Raw genomic sequence first — 17,006 nt, forward strand, 5'->3', positions numbered from 1 at the left:
CCCCGCTCGTCTGACGTCTCGGAGGTCAACGAAAGAGATTACTCTTTCCTTCCACGTCCGTCTTTCGTTCGGTGAGTAACAATTTAACTTGCACGCAGCTCTACAATCTTCTCCCTTTTGCTTCTCCTTCTTCTTCTTCTTTTTTCCTTTTTTTCATTAATTTTTCCATGCCGCGGTGCTCGCGTGCGCTGATAGTGCTGGTACCGCTACTCGACAGACGCTCCTGGCTTATGGTACGCTGCGGCGCGCAAAGACGGCCGGCGCGGATGCACGTGCACGCGCCGCGCCGCCGCCTAGCCGGCGCTCCGTTCCATCTGGTGCGCTCCGATCCGATTACGACTAAAATATGACGACCGGATCTATCATCGTTCGCTGCTGGGGTCATTTCACTCCTCGCGCCTCGCGCCACGCCGGCCGTCAAAACACCGGGCGCGGTGAATTCCCAAGAGATTGGTTTGCGTCCAGCAGAAAAAGTAGCTTTCCTGATGTTGTAAGATTCTTTCTTAAAGCTAAAATGATTTGTTTTTGCCTATATTTCAATTCTTCACTGGATCTAAGTTTACAAACCAAGCATATTAAAGAATCTTGCAATAGTTGCAAAACTGCTTTCTATTCTAATCTCCAATTTGCAATCCTCAATCTCCAATGCATAGTCTGATACAGGCTTCAGTCGCAATGTTGAGACGAGTGATGCGACGCTCATGGAATGTGGAGCTCCTCCCGCCGATTGATGAACCCTTCAGGATGATTCTCTCGCAACATCACGAGAATCGATTCATCTTTGGTCGCACAGAAAAAAAATTAATTGGGTGATACAGCAAACCTATAACTTACTGCTTGAATTCAACATCCATAACCAAGAAGATTTGATGGTTTAACCAATCGCTAATGTTATTCAGCTGTCAACTTTGCTTCTTAACATAGAAAATTGACTGTCTGTATATTACGACTGTAGATTTGCTGAATCAGTGAAGTTTTCAGCTGTTTTTTTTTTTCCGTAAACAACTGTGAAATAGTGATTATTAAGCGATAATATTGCAGTAAGAGAAAAACATAGTAGTAGAAATTTTTTATAAGTGCGACAACTATACAAGTTTTATATAGAGATAATATATATATTGAAAAAACTATTCTACAGTTGCAATAACTATTTATTCAACTAAGTACATTATTTTTACATATAAAACTTGTGTTATAGTTGTCATATATATATATATATATATATATATATATATATGGATAGTTATTACTACATACCTCTTTCTCTAATTATGGAATAAAATAAATGGAATAAATTTATCATGTTCGGTGGATTGTATCGTAATCGTTGCTGACAGCGATGCCTGGAATGTTCAAGTCATGCGTATCAAAGGTGAAACGAAACTTTCATCGTATCCTTATAGCGATAAAGTTTGTTGAGGATAGTATTTATAAGTTTGACGCATCATGCTGCGATAAGAACGCTTCACATGCTTCTCGCAATTGCGCGAATCGCGATAGAAACAGTGTTTCTAAAACATACGGATCTTGTATTCACGTCGGCATCGATCGATTCATCTTTCCTTTTTCTTTCCGGAAATACCAGTTTTGATTAGCATCGACTGCGGTTACGTGGAATCGTTCGCGCGTCGATAAGTCGGAAAGAACGAAACTGGATGATTATATTGGAAGTGACATTTGCGCGAACAGGCCGTGTTATTTGAAAAAAATAAGGAGAAAAAAAGAAGTAAACATGTTGTGAAATACATCTTCCAGTTATACAAAGTGCATGTCAATTACTATCGAACTTGAAAACGTAATCACAAACTGAAGCTGAAATAATAATATTGCCAATGAAATTGATCAATTTTTTTTTTAATAACATTTAATAAAATTTAATAAAATTAAAGAATAACGAACAAATTATGGTAATTGACTCTTTGAACTACGTCAAAAATAAATAAATAATAAAAAAGCATATATATAGGTCAAAACGCAGGTTGTGTTGCACGATTTCTATTGATTAATTTTTAAAAAATCACATAAACGACTGTTAAATCCAGTCATCATCAGTACATAATTATTACGACATAAATTATTTAACTATTGATTGATAATTTATTCGCAGTGATTGTTAAATTTTACATTCATCTTCCATTATATAAAATCTCAAAGAGTCAAACAAAGTACAAGAGCTTTAACATAATTACATTAAATCTCCTTTTGAAAAACGTAGTTGTCAGTGGTGACTGGATTTAACAGTCGAAACATTAGTTTTTAAAATGGATAAATAGAAATCGTGTAATAACAACCTACCTATATGTGTGCGCGTGTGCTCCTTTATTGTTTATTTATTTTTAAAGAATAACGCACGCGGTGCGTGTTACGTCAATATCTGCGAATTAATTATCAGCGGAAGTAATAGAATAAATACGTTCGGAAATCATTTTCAAGAGATTTCGATAGAAATAAGTATATCGCGATATGGCATGTTATATACAAGGTGTCGCAGATGTTAAGTAACAGATTGTTTATAATGGACACGTTATCGGAACGCGGATGTAAATATTTGAGGCGATGCCTTTCACGGAGAAACTGATGTATCATTTTATTGACGTGAAATTTAGAAAAAAAGAAAACAGTGAAAGATTTTTGCCATCTCACGTATACATGGAAAGAACAATTTTGTTAAAGTATCTAAAAATTTAGCTAGATATCATAAATAATTTTGTTATAATCGGAATAACTTTTTTTTTCAAAATTTTGAAAAATATCTAGATAGCATGTCCAAAATTAGGATATGAGATATCTTAAAATGTCTTAAAAGCATTTTAAGATAACTTATATGTTTCAATCTTGACATGGGTGCTGTCTGCAAGGTACTATCTAAAATTTGGGCCAAAAAGTTACTCCATTTTACGTCACAGATTAAAAAATCATTTTCCAATTTTGTTCCATCATTAAAATAATTACGCACAAGTTAGAATGTCAACTTTTTGCTCACTATGTTTGAGCATTCTATATAATTTAACGTACGATGATTTATCTAAATTTCAATCAATGCATCATGTTCTTACTCAATTTTCAAGATGTTTTCCAAACGCGCCACGAACTTTTTACATTTTTACTAACTTTATCGTATCCAAGTCCAAGAGGTCAAAATCTGCAAAAAGTATTTTTATTTACATTTTTTTGGGTAAATATCAATCTTTTTTAAACTACTTTCTAATAGCAAAATCGTTCTTTCCGTAGTATAATACTTATTGTTAGAATAATTCTCGAATGATGCGCACGCTTGAAAGTAGAATAACTGTATTTATATTGTTTAGAGCATAATTAACGCTTTGACCTATATAACCGTTTCACATTGGAAATAACATGCATGTTATTTCAACATATACATAATGTTTATTGTTTCAACATGTACATAATGTTTGTTATTGAGGATGTTCTCTCGTGATTATTCGCGTAATTAATTCCGGCACAAAATTTTGACGATCGAATATATCAATTTATTTAATTCTTGTACTAAAGCTATGATGTTGCAATGCCATGTAACATTGATAAGAGCCTCACATTCGCGCGAAACTACTTAATTCCTATTTATATGTTTTTTTATCGCGAGAATTGTCATATCGCGCATAAAAAGACTCCATCCGCATACATGAAAGAAAAAGATTACATATATAAGAATTTAAAGAGAATTTACGTCACGCTACGTAACGAGGTAGCTAATTTCTTTTTCTGATAGTAAGCGGAGATCGATTAGAAAATCTTCTCGAATGAACCATAAGCCTCTGCCGCCGTGATTTCTGGACTGTTTTGCGTGTTACATATGTATGCAAGAAGTGAATCAAATGAACTTTATACTCCAAGATACTTGGTCGCACTTCAAAATGATTCTCGCGATTTATAATTCTTTATCTAAAGATTTATTTCTGTGCAACGTAAATAAAAAATATTTAAAAGATATATTTACATCTAAATCTGTAACCGTTTCCATTTATTTCAAAATATTACGAGTATGAAATTAACAAACACTATTATAAAAAAAAGAACGATGTTTATCTAACGATGAATTAGAGCCCATATTGTAACTTACTTCTATTTACTTACTATATAATTTCGTGATATCGCTCGCGTTACCGTGCAACAACTCCCCTCTTCTCCCTCTCTTTCTCTCTTACAACTGCAATATGGGTATTAGCCCATAAAGAAAGGTCCATTGAACTCGTTAGAACGCATCGCGGGTTGTAATGCAGCTATGCATCATCCCGTAATATAGGACAAAAGATATTAAACGCAAAACCAGCCACGGCAGATAATAAGTACGACACGCGCGATACCGTATGCAACGCTGAGGTCACGGATGCGCACGTGCATGTGTTACTGTAATCTATGTAAGCTCGTTTATCGATATCCGTATCTTGCCGGATCAGCATCCAACGTCCGGTTGAATCTTTTAACTAAATACTTACATAAATCTTTCCCGCTTGTCTCTTATCGAGCGAGACTTGTACGTCATACCTTCGTGCGTTCTTCTCTCTGTTCTCCTTCTTCATTTATAAAATTGTGAAAATTTTTCTCGTAATTTTTATATGAATTGGAATATTTTTCAGAAATATTCAAAAATATTTGGAAAGTTCTGAACATCTTCTCTCAGAATTTTTCATACAGGATTTCTGAAATATTCTAAAATTTCTCATTCCATAATTTTTAAAATGTATTTTAAAATTTTTTAGATTTTATAACATTTCATCAGAAATTATACTTACTTAAAAAATCATAAAAAAATCTTACAATATTTCATAATTAACATGTATGAAAAATTCTGAGAAAAGATACAGATTTTCTGAGAAATGTTCCAATTCGTATAAAAAAAAAAAAGAGAGAAAATTGTAAAATTATGGAGAAATTCTGAAAAATTACATGAAAAATTTTGAGAAAAATTTTCACCAGGATATTTATAGGTATACCGCAAAAGCGCGATATTCCTCTTAATTCTCGATTTTCTGGATTTAATTTTAACCGAATTACAAATATAACACTGAATTTATTTTCTTTTATCTTTTACAAATAGCTTCTACTTTAATCTTGAACAAGGATTTTAAAGATCTTATCTCAAGAGAGAAACATCCACCGCAAAGTTCTTGAGGTACTCTCGTTAACGCAATTAATGTAATTAAACAACATAATCGGGAATCCCTCGCCAATTTAGTAAACGAAGAAGATAATCAACAATATCCACAATAATGTCAGATGATGAGATTACGAGATAATCTTGGCTTTCAGATACTAACGGAGCTTGCAAGATTATCAAAGAACGCTGTGGATCCTCGTGGCGACGGTATGTCGGCGCTTTAATTTTCTTCGTCCTTCATGGGCAAGTATATACCATGTTCCTCTGACCGACAACGCTCGCATTATCCGGAAAGGTAAAGGAAAACGAAATATATATATCATGGCGTTCTACGACGTGGGAACGGGCGACCTCAAGGAATTGTGGGAGTCTTATATCACCGAGCCGCCGGTGAGTACGCAATCTTTATACGTATATAAACTGATTCCTAAAAGAAGAGAAATGAAAATATCGAGAATTTCATTGTAAAAGAAGTATATGGCAGAATTAATATAACTTTATTTTAAAGATTCTTACAAAAATTTGATTGGCACTGATAAGATAGTGATTAATTATTTATATTTTTAATATTAAAAACACATTGCTCAGTGCTTTTAATACTTAAAATAAGTAATTAATGTTTAAATTATGAGATCAGTATTAAATTAGAGATTTCTGCACGAGAGATACAACTATCGCCGCTCGCGAATTTGTTGTGTGCCACCTATGTGGCATTATTACTACAATATATGTTCTCGAGAAAGTGTTTATCTAAAATCTCGAATGAAAGGAAGCTCCATTGGGGGACCGTAGGGACGCCTACATCCTTCAGAGTCTTCAGAGAGCCGTGCATCCGCAATCCTCCGCGTTATTCGAATATTCGTGTCAAATCTCAAGAGACAGTCAGCGGCCAGTAATTCTGTCAAGACATATTATACTGACGCATTCAAGTATATATTTTTAAACACAGTATGAATACCGTTATTTCCGTAACCTTATCTGTTACGTGTTGGTTGGAAATATACGATCGTATTTTACAAGAGATATATTCATTATTTTACAATACTGTATTACAATACTATTCGTAAAAGCGTCTTTTTTATAAAAGCTTCTTTTTATGTAAAATGCAAGAAACGCTTGCAAATGTTGTGCAAAGCTTATCAAATTGATTGAACATCATTGAAAAATGCATTTCTGTTTCATGCACATTCCTGAATGATAATAATTACAATATTTAATAATGGAGTTATATATTTGCATTCAATCTTCAAGTGATAATAACTAGTAAAAGTTAATATTGAAAATGTAATATTGAAACATGATTGCGTTGAAATTCAAAGATTTTATCAAAATGAACACACACAGTCTAAAGTCGAATCTCCTTTTTAACTATGTATATCTTTTCACTCACTACTTTTTTAAACTCACTTTAATATCTCCAGTTTAAAGAAAGTCCAACATGACAGTCTTTGAATGATAAATAATAACGGTCGCGTACTTACATATGCATCGCGTATATCATTTATCATTGCGCTTATATTGCGGTGACACGGTTGCAAGTTGCGCTAATTAAGCTTAAGGAAATGAGGAAACTGACAAATTTACATGATAGCGTCTTGTAGGACATTACGTCACAACACAACGCCGATAATTCTTCCACCAGTCGGACAATTCGTCGCGTTTATTCTTCGCGCGACCCTCACCTGATCTATCTACCATCCTACGAACGAACAGTGCGAACGTGCACGACGGAAACTATTTTTCATCGCGCTTGCTTATTGCATTCGCGACAGCAACAATGGCTGCGCACATGCTCCTTTCATTCTCGCAGCGTGCTGCGTGCGTTCTCGTCTTCGATCGCCGCGCAAAATGGGACACGGCCGCAAATTCCTCGCGCGGCCCTTTCACGTCAGAATTTTCTTTGCAGTTTGCACGACGCGAAGGCATCGTATTACCTCGCCGCGTCGCCTCGCAACAAATTAATCCTAATCATTAACGCATCGCATCTCTAATATTGTTACGCCTCGATTGTTTCTCGCCGGCGGCGAATAAATACCAATTCACATTCAGTCGTTGCTGTTTTACGCGCCGCGCCGTGCCGCGCCGGATGTATACTTATTATTGGTTATTGTTCTTCTTATCGGCCGCCCGTAGCTTCACGTGCTCACCGAGTAATTTAGCAAGTCTCCGAAGCGACGACGCGATTAACCGGTATTTTTATCGTTTCCTAGAAGATCGCCGATATTCACATTCGATTCCGTTGGAAATAAAATTCAATCGTCAGTCACGTAGTAGATGCCATCGTCTTGGAGACTCGAGAGTTAATCTTGCGTCAATTCTTTCGTCGTATTCTTCTGCCGAGGATTTACGCAACAACGCTGGGAATGATAGCAATTATTCTTTTCTTTTTTTATTCAGCATGCATTTGAATGTTATCCAGACAATGTAATTAAATTAAAAATCAGGACATAATATGTATTAAAAACATGTTAATAAAACGTCTTAATCGGGGATAATGATTTAACATTTTTTTTATTACATAGGATACACGATTACATAGGATATTTTTATACCTCAATTAAAATCACTATTATTGACATTTTATTGCATATAATTGATTGTTTTCTGATTTATCTTATTTATGTATTTAAGGATACGAATTTAATTACAATTTTCTGAAAAAACATAAAAACCAAACAAATATTAAATGGAATAAGTTTACTATGACAGTACTTCTAAAAAATGTTAATTAAGATCTTTAACATAATACTTTTCTGTTGTGGATTTCCGATGGAATTGCACATTTAGGTTTGTAAAGAATAATTACTAAAAAAAGAAAAAAAATTTATCAATTTTTCAAGTCTAGTATGTATACATGTACCAATATGTGAGAGATAAACCGCTGATCAAATATATCAATGTCTCTAATGCCTAGTAATAATTTTTAAATCTTTTATATTTTAATGATAGAAAAATAACTATTGATAAAGAAATTTGATTTATATACTTATAGATATATGAGGAAAATTGAATCTTATTTTCTACATATTTTTTATATAATCAATCTTGTTGCCATGTCTTGTTGTCAATACCTAATTTTATCAAAAATCATTAATCGTAATATTATTCAGTAATATGTTGTAGAACTGTTACAATTTCTTCTATTTTTACATAACATTTTATGTCTGATCATGTTTATCTTTTAAATAATTTTTTTTTTAACATAATAAATAATTTTATTACAATTTAATAATATTTTATTTCTGGATTTACTATACTTAATCTACCATTTTGATACTAATTTTTAATATATTTTGACCTCACTTTTGTATTCAGCTATCTGCCTTTAAAAATAACTAGATAATGTATGTTTTATTTTTTAAAAAAGTAAAATCTTAAAGCATTAAACAATATTTTACAATAATTCACTTTTTTGTTGCCGCTAAACTGGAATGTAAAAACATCCCAAGTAACTATTCTCGGGTTTGAAACATCTTTGCAAGAATAGTTTAACAGACGTCTTAAAAACATTTTATGTCCTGATTTAGTGTTAGACTTTGTCTGAATTATATTTTGAGTATATCATCACAATTCGATTGTTCCTCGCAAACACCGAGAGAAGAATTAGCGCCAATCAGGGTGCGATTGAGTTTTCATTACGAATTTTGATTGATCAATTAGTAAAATTCTTTCTTTCGTTTGATTAATCAAATACTTCGAAGCATTCGTAATCCTCAACCTGGATTCACAGCATTTATAGCATATCGTGAAGGATATTTGTATTTGGATAATATGACATTATAATTGGTGTGTCCACCTGTACAAATATCGCATCATTTCCAGTGTGTTCATAAACACATCGAAGAACGATACGATTATCATCGTTCAGCCGTTCATAAACCAGACATATATAGAAATAATTTTTTGGAGCACAGAGCAACCAATTCTCTTCTGAATGTAAATTTAACGATGCTTCTCGTCAGAATTATTTCTCGGTGAATTTCCAAAATTTCCGAAATATTAATCTTCGAGAAATTACAATATATTCAATATTATTCTCGGTACTTTAATAATTTAGATTTAAGATTAAATTATTTTTAGTTTAGTAGACGGAAAACTATCTGTGGATCGTAATCATAACGTAATTTAAAAATGTTAATGCAAATATATGTACATATGTTATTATTTTTCACAATCCAATCAAAAACATCTATAATTGTTTAATATATTATAAATATATTTATGCGCATGCACATATGTTTTTTTTTCTTTCTTGCGTTATTTAATTATCTACAATACATCTACGGAGCTAGCATGAAATTTGATGCGGACATCGAAGATGATATATGTATATTCATACTATATACAGTCTCATACACACACACACACACACACACACACACACACACACACACACACACAGCGCGCGCGCGCGTGTTGATTTTGCTGGAAATTTTCAATCAGTACTTGATTATTTCCATATAATAACGAGTTATTAATATGCATCGATACGATAGTTTGGTTGTAGCGTCATAATAGAAATTGAAAGGCGAATCGGCGCATGCATGTCAATGCTGTCTCATCATATTTAGAGGGTCAGTCCCCTTTGGCAGGAATTACGTCAAGCGGCGGACAGTTAATCGCGCACGCAAATATGTCTAGCTAATAAAATCGTTTAAGCCAACGGACTTTCTTTATAAAAGAAAACATGGGAATCCCCGCGTTCTAAATGCAGTTGATGACAATGAGCCTGGATTAGAAACTGACATCCGATTTCCAATATTAGAGACGCAAGTTCACTTAATCATTGTCGAAAGCATGATATAACTCATAATGAATCAACCTAATTATAACTGTCATTTACAACAAATATAGATTTCTCTCTCTTAACAGGCTTTCCTCTCTTTAATAAAAACGGTGACATCGCGCGATATGCCATCGATGCGACGCGACGTAACGAGTGTCGCGATTAATCGTGTTATTACGTGGAAGCGAGCGACGAAACGACGAAGCGTATAGAAATGCAAACACAGCGAGTGTCGCGACATATGCAACAATCGATACAGATTCTGAAACTCTAGGAATGCAACCGGGAAATAGACCAGAAATCGTCACCTGCACGGAATTTTTCTCAGAAAAATATAACTCGACATCGATATTTTTGTTACTTCGTTTTTTTATTCATTACGAAACAATGTATTTTTGTGTTCCTGAAGAAAACATATGAGTCTATGAAATCCACTCAAGTATTTTGTTTCCTAATTTTCTATCCTTTAAGAATTCTTCAAGTTGCATTATACATTCCTAATCTGTGATATAAAGTTGTTTGAAAAATATAAGTAAAATATTAATAAAATTTCTTTTTAAATCTTGTTGGATATACAGTGACTACCAAAAATTTCCGGTCAGTAAATAATTGTATCGTTCAGATAAAAAATCTTTATAAATAAAGATCTGGTACATAAATATTTAATTTATTATATAAATCTATATAATATATATATTAATCTAATATTTAAACTATATAATATATTTTAAGTTGATTGTAACAAGAATGCATTAGCTTATAAATTGAAAAACAGATTAATAAAAAATTATATCTCTGTTTGACAGGTGCTGTAAATATGGAACATTTTTTTTCAGAACACACTGTTTATAAAATTATTCCCAGGGTCATCAAGAAACAAGACCCATATGTTCCAGTTACGGGTTAATACAGCTGCAATTAATTCGCTATCTGTCTCGTTATGTTGAAGACACTTGTTTCGATAAGCGTTATTACCTTGACAATGTATGTCGTTGTATTAACTCAAAGGGAGTGCACACATGCACATTTTAGTTTTTACGAGATACGAACTTATCATTTCATCATCTCAAATTTATTTTATTCATTTGTATATATTGCATTTATTTTGCTGCAACATATTTATACAGTTGATGCTTAATCATTTAAATAAGTAAAAGTTAATTTAAAGAACTTTAAATTTAAGTAGCTTCGATATTGAAAATGTAGAGCAAAGTAATTTCACTCACGGACGGCGTCCGTAATTGTGTCTAGGCTCGTATGTGTTGCATTTTTATGTGGTTGTAAAGCAATTTTCTTCACTCGCGCGCGCGTTTGTCGTGCTTGCGCAGGTGCCACTGACGCAAGTGTTGATAGTACCTATAGTCCTCGCATTACACATTCGAGCCTTGTATTGAATTAAATACTTCGCAGCCACTTTACAATCGCGTAGTTCTATTCTAAAAAAAGAAAGAATTCACACAAATTTTTTATCGATACAAATTTGCAGTAACAAAAATTAATTTATTATTATTATTTTGACAGAAATAAATTTATTATTTCAATTTTATGCAAGTTTATTTTATTCGTTTGTATATTTTACATTTATTTTGATGTAATATATTTTTACTTGCCAACATCAATTGTTTAAACAAATAAAAATTAATTTTAAAAACTTTAAATTCAAGTAGCTTCGATATTATTGAAAATGTAGAACAAAATCTCACTATGCGATACCCCTAATAACGTTTAAGCTCATTTAATAAGGGTTGCTCTGTCATTTCGCCATGAGTAGAATTATTCCTTTATATATTGAAGATGGCTTAAAGAGCCAAATCGTTTATTAAAATAAATAAATTAATAGTTTTAGACAAAAAAAAAAAAGAAAAAGATTATTGCGCACTGATTACTGTGATAAAACTCTTATTAGCCCTGGATTACTTTCGTTATTAAAAACAAATTTGTCTCTCTAAGTGATATCATAATTCAACTAAATATCGTGAAAGCATCTTAGAAAACTCAGACGATTGTTACGCTCTGATAAGAAAATTATTCCCAACCGTTACTCTGAACAAAAGTAAAATCACGGATTTTTTTGCTCCTTCATATATAAATTACGGTGTGTCATATATAAATTATGGATTTTTTTACTTATTCATAAATCATAAATTAGATTTTTTTTACTTATTCATAAATTATATACGGCATTGACGTTTTATCTGACCGTCGTTTCTCAGCATGCCATTAATGTAAAAATTGAATGTCAAAGGCCCTCCTGATGGGAAAGCTTTCTTTCGTTCAAACCGCTGCCCGGAAAGGGATGAATGATGGATGTGTTAGGAAAATACACGGAAGTAATTTTTCTACAATGCGACGTAAATATCCAGGCGTAGTCAGGATTTTATTTAGAGGAAAGGGAGGGAGGCAAATTAAAGTTGAAACTGTTGAACCCAAGAGAGTAAAAGGGTAATCAAATGGTATAGACCATTGGATTTGTTTTGTTTTATATAATTATTTTTAATTAATTACTAACAAATAAATCACAAAATCATACATATTTAATTTATTTTATTTTTCTCTTAAAATTGTAAACTAATTCTTTGAATCAGATAAATTTAAGTTTATAACACTAGCCGCCTTGGATTTTTAGAAAATCTTTCTATAATATAACTTTCACTCCTCCAATCCTTTCTTCTTTTTTCAAATTAATTTTTTATGAATACACATTAAGCATAATCCGTTTAAGCAGTTTTAATTCTTTCTTTGTCTTTGTTTTTTTAAATATAAAAGGATCATGGTCCTCCTATCTCCTCTGGCTACGCCCATGTAAATATCGATTATGTCATTGATACGTGTCGTGAAGAAAAAAGTGTGGATAACATGTTGTTATCATAAACAAATGGTATTGTATTTCCTATAGATAAACAGGAAGCATCCCGACACTATAATTTTCATCTTGCTCCCGTCATCGTTTATTGAAGACAATATTAATTTTATTATGACATCGACATTCTTTTAATTATGAGTTAATTGAATTATAGAAGTAAAATATTGAAAATAAAATTGAAAATTATCTTATTTGAATAAAATTGAACTTTTCAAAATTCAACGTCACTCTTGATATGACATACTTTTTTTGGAAAAACAATTTTTTTTATTTCTGTTTACTTTATTGCTTATAACTTTTTTATTAATAAAGATACAGACATTTGTTTGATATTCTTTAATGTCTGACGTTTTGATTGAATGAAAAGGAATGTGTTGCAATATGTTCATATGAAAATTATAAGCAATCGAAGTTGAATTAATAGATATCCCCTACACAGTTATAAGTTTTAACAAATATAATATGGCATTGAAAGGTTAATATAACTAATAAATAATTAATAATTAGTTTCAATAAAGGAATAAATTTTTATGTGGATATAAAAAATTATTATGTAACCAACGCTGCCTTGAGAAGCTTTATAATCATTTATTTATCAGGCAAATGTAACGTACAATAGCAATGTAGATTGCATATCAGGGTATATCTAATCTAATTAGGAAGAGGAGATAAAAATAGCTATGGTGTCGCAAAACACTCACAATAATCACCATAATAATTCTGTATGAGAAAAGTCGTGGTTGGTTGCCTTTAGTCCAAAACCGGAAGTAGGAATATGCCGAGCTCGCAATACCGGAAACATAGGCGCCAAGAGTGGGAGTCGAAGTACACAATAATGAAACGATATTGCGACACTCGTCCCACTGCATAGCAAATATTATATAAAAATGAGTTACTTCCAGAGAACGCGAATGTAAAAATATTACAACGTTTAAATAACGTTTATTTTTTTTTTTTTATAATTTGAATTTGTTTGTTTAACGAGTAAATGCAATGAATGTAAAAAGTATTTATGGAGAAGAAGATTTTTCTAAAACAAAAATCTATTTGTAAAAAATGAATATTGATTATCAATTTATTAATGAGTTAATTTTTTAATGAGAATAACGTTTTACATGGAAAAAATGATTTTGCTGAAGTATCTAAAAATTTAAATAGATCTAAAAATAATTTTGTTGAATTATCTAAGTAATTATATAGGAAATTAAAGTATACGAAGCAATGCTGCAAAAAGTTTTTTCTAACAACATCCTCGAGCGTCCTGGTATAATTATTTTTTAATAATCCAACAAACTTATTTTTAGTTCTGTATCCAACTCTTATAGGGAATTCAATAGAATCATTTTTTTTTCCGTATGATAAATAAGAGTTTCGCGAAAATAATAATGTTCATGATTTTAAAAACTAAATTTTTCGTTTGTACGATTGTGCGTCCAAACAATACATTTTTCATTTTTATTTATTATTGAAATAATGTACATTAATTATTACACATCTTACTAGATAAAATAATTTTGAGAAATATTCAATCTATTTTATACTTTATACTTTATTAATAAATTGCTAATTAATGTTTACCACTAAAAATAAAATTTCTTTAAAAAAGGTTTCTTCAAAAAAAGGTATCTCGCCTGTACGAATACTTTTTGTACTCACTGTATAATATTTCTTTTCCACGTATCTTCTAATAAATTCTCGACAATGGCAATTTTTTTCTCTGTCAAAGAATTGCTCTCAAGGATTTTATCTGCCAACTATGGAAAGTAGGAAATAACACGAAACAACACAGATGAATCACACATATTTTATAATGTAACAGCTCGCTGTAGGCGATATTTATGTTATGCATCTTCTTTTTCGAAAATAGCAGTACGTCATTTAGAACAGTATCCATAGTTCATTCGTATTTTAAGATCATCTTAAGTAATGTCAATTTTATAAGATGCTAATATAGTCCTCTGATTGGCTTGTGACGTCTTAAGATCTCAAATATAAGAATCGATTATATCAGTCTTAAACTAAGCATGTCTCGAACGTCGGATCTCTTACGAATCGACTTTCTATCTTAGATAGACATGCTAAAACAAAATTCTCTTCGACAAGCTTTCCGCCCAAGCGAGCGGAACTCCTCGATTTTCCGTTCGCGACGTCGGCGTCGTCGCCGTAAGCGTTCTTGAAAAAAATAAAAAATAAATTAAAACGCCAATTACCGGCGATCACTCATTTTCTAGCGGCACATTTCCTTATCGCCAAGCGCAGCACGATTCCGAACGACTATGGCACGTAAATAATTATTGTTTTTCCCGGCTTCCCGTTTGTTTGCACGCTTCGCTTCCCCGTTCGCTTCTTCGTTACGCCACGGCTTAACCCGCAAACGGAGGAAGGAAAGGAAGGATCGGAAGAATTCACGACAAAATCACCGTAGCGTGACCTTTCGACATTTATATCAAATTCTCCAGCAACGGTAGCTGTAGTTCGACTTTTACAATAGCTGAGATGAGAAAGTGTCAAGCGAGACTCTCTGGAGACTTCCTCGAACATTTTTTACTGCACATTAACCTCTGAAACAGTTAATCGTGATTGATCTTTCATATTTTTAGATCTACATTATCGCATTTAAAAGATAGATATCATACCTTTTATATCATAAATTCCTTTACTTCAGAAATGAAAATAACTCAAAAAATTAAGTTCTTCAAAAAAAGGGAAAGAACTATATTTTATAAACTTTAACAGAATAGAACAGAAAATTATTAACTAATTGAATAATATTGATAAAACAAATTTACAATCAAATGCCATTTTTTCTCTTTTTCCTTTTGCAACTCTTAAAAAAAAAATCACCTTTTTTTGAATTGTTTTTTGAGTTGTGTCACTTTTAAAATATAATAATAATATCCTGCGTGAATTCTTGATCGTAGCACTCTTATAGATGTAACATACGAAAAAAAAATGTTATTCCTTCTATTAATATATATTAAAAATATAATTTACAATTGATCGAATTATAAGAATGATTTCTTGAGCGTGTAATACAAGTAAAAAGTAAAAATTTATCGATCATAGAATGCGATTGTTGCGTTCTTACCGTTTCTGGCGTTCTTATCGTCTGTTCGCATAACACCGTTAGATGCGGGATTCCACCTTTGTACATGCGTAACCGTAAACTTTTCTTCCGCGCACATTGGCGCGCGAAGCTATTCTCTCTCTTTCTACAAACATGTAATAGTACAATTCCAAGCTACAGGCTTTTTTATCAGAGGAAAATATATCTTCAGAAATCATTGTATCTGATAAGACTAAATACTTTCTAAACAAATACATTTTTTAAATTGAATTTTGGATAATACTTATAATATACAAAATTAATAATGAAACGTAAAGTTTTTTTCAAAACATTTCAAAATTTTGAGAGAAAAGAATTTCTATTAAACTATAAGAAATTATTGATGTGAAGCCAAATTTCCGATTTCTTTTTACTGCTCTAGAAATGTCGTAAGTATGTACCGTAAGTAATTCCTTTTTGCCACTTGCGTTTGTAGAGAGTTTGAAAAAAGTTTGTGAAAAGAGGATTTTATATAAAAGTATGAAATGTAATTTATCATGTACAAGATTTGTTATGGGACGTACCGTAACGTGTATAGGATGTTGAAATAGTAGAGAAATTTGTCTATTTGGCCAGGCTTTGTTCGACAGATGAGTACAGACAAATTAAATTGGAAGTTCGTTCACCACAAGCAGTTGATGAGAACTGATTATGAATTGTTTATACTCAATAGAGATCTTCAAATAAAAAAGGATTACAATTTCGAGCACGAAATACTATAAACAACGATCAATCCAATGATTTTCAGGAAATATTGATTAATGCGATTTTTTTGTAATATATAGGAAGAAAATGAAGATCAGAATACACAATAAAAAACATTTTGTACATGTGTTAAAATCTGAGTGTAATCTGAAAAATGTAATTTGGCAGATTAGTCACATTAATCGAATTAAATTGTTCTTCGACAATAGGAGCGCGAATATAAACGGAACACAAAGAACAGGGCTGTCTCGCGCAAAACATAATGCTGTTAGTAAAGATGATTTACGAGAAAATTCTAAAACAATTTTGCGTTTGGATAAATAATTTCACAGTTATCACGCTCGACGTTATCACGCCCACTATATTATATTCAATCAAGCTGCCACCAGTCAGTCAGTTGACTCTCAATCTTCTCGTGATTACTAAC

At 32.0% G+C, this 17,006-nt stretch overlaps 1 protein-coding gene across 2 annotated transcripts in view; it reads left to right on the forward strand.

Moving 5' to 3' along the window:
• LOC108688567 (cyclic AMP response element-binding protein A) overlaps nt 1-17,006 on the forward strand; it is a 36,300-nt gene continuing 19,294 nt past the window's right edge. Inside the window, exons 1-2 of one of the 2 annotated variants that reach the window (XM_018194872.1) lie at nt 1-71; nt 5,272-5,509. In XM_018194872.1, coding sequence (XP_018050361.1) covers nt 5,441-5,509 — 69 coding nt within the window. In that variant the 5' untranslated portion in view covers nt 1-71; nt 5,272-5,440. Of the gene's footprint in view, nt 72-1,498; nt 1,727-5,271; nt 5,510-17,006 lie in introns of those variants that run through there. The other variant, XM_018194874.1, reaches the window with a different exon arrangement.

The sequence above is a fragment of the Atta colombica genome, unplaced genomic scaffold (assembly GCF_001594045.1).
Source record: "Atta colombica isolate Treedump-2 unplaced genomic scaffold, Acol1.0 scaffold236, whole genome shotgun sequence".
Classification (NCBI taxonomy): domain Eukaryota; kingdom Metazoa; phylum Arthropoda; class Insecta; order Hymenoptera; family Formicidae; genus Atta; species Atta colombica.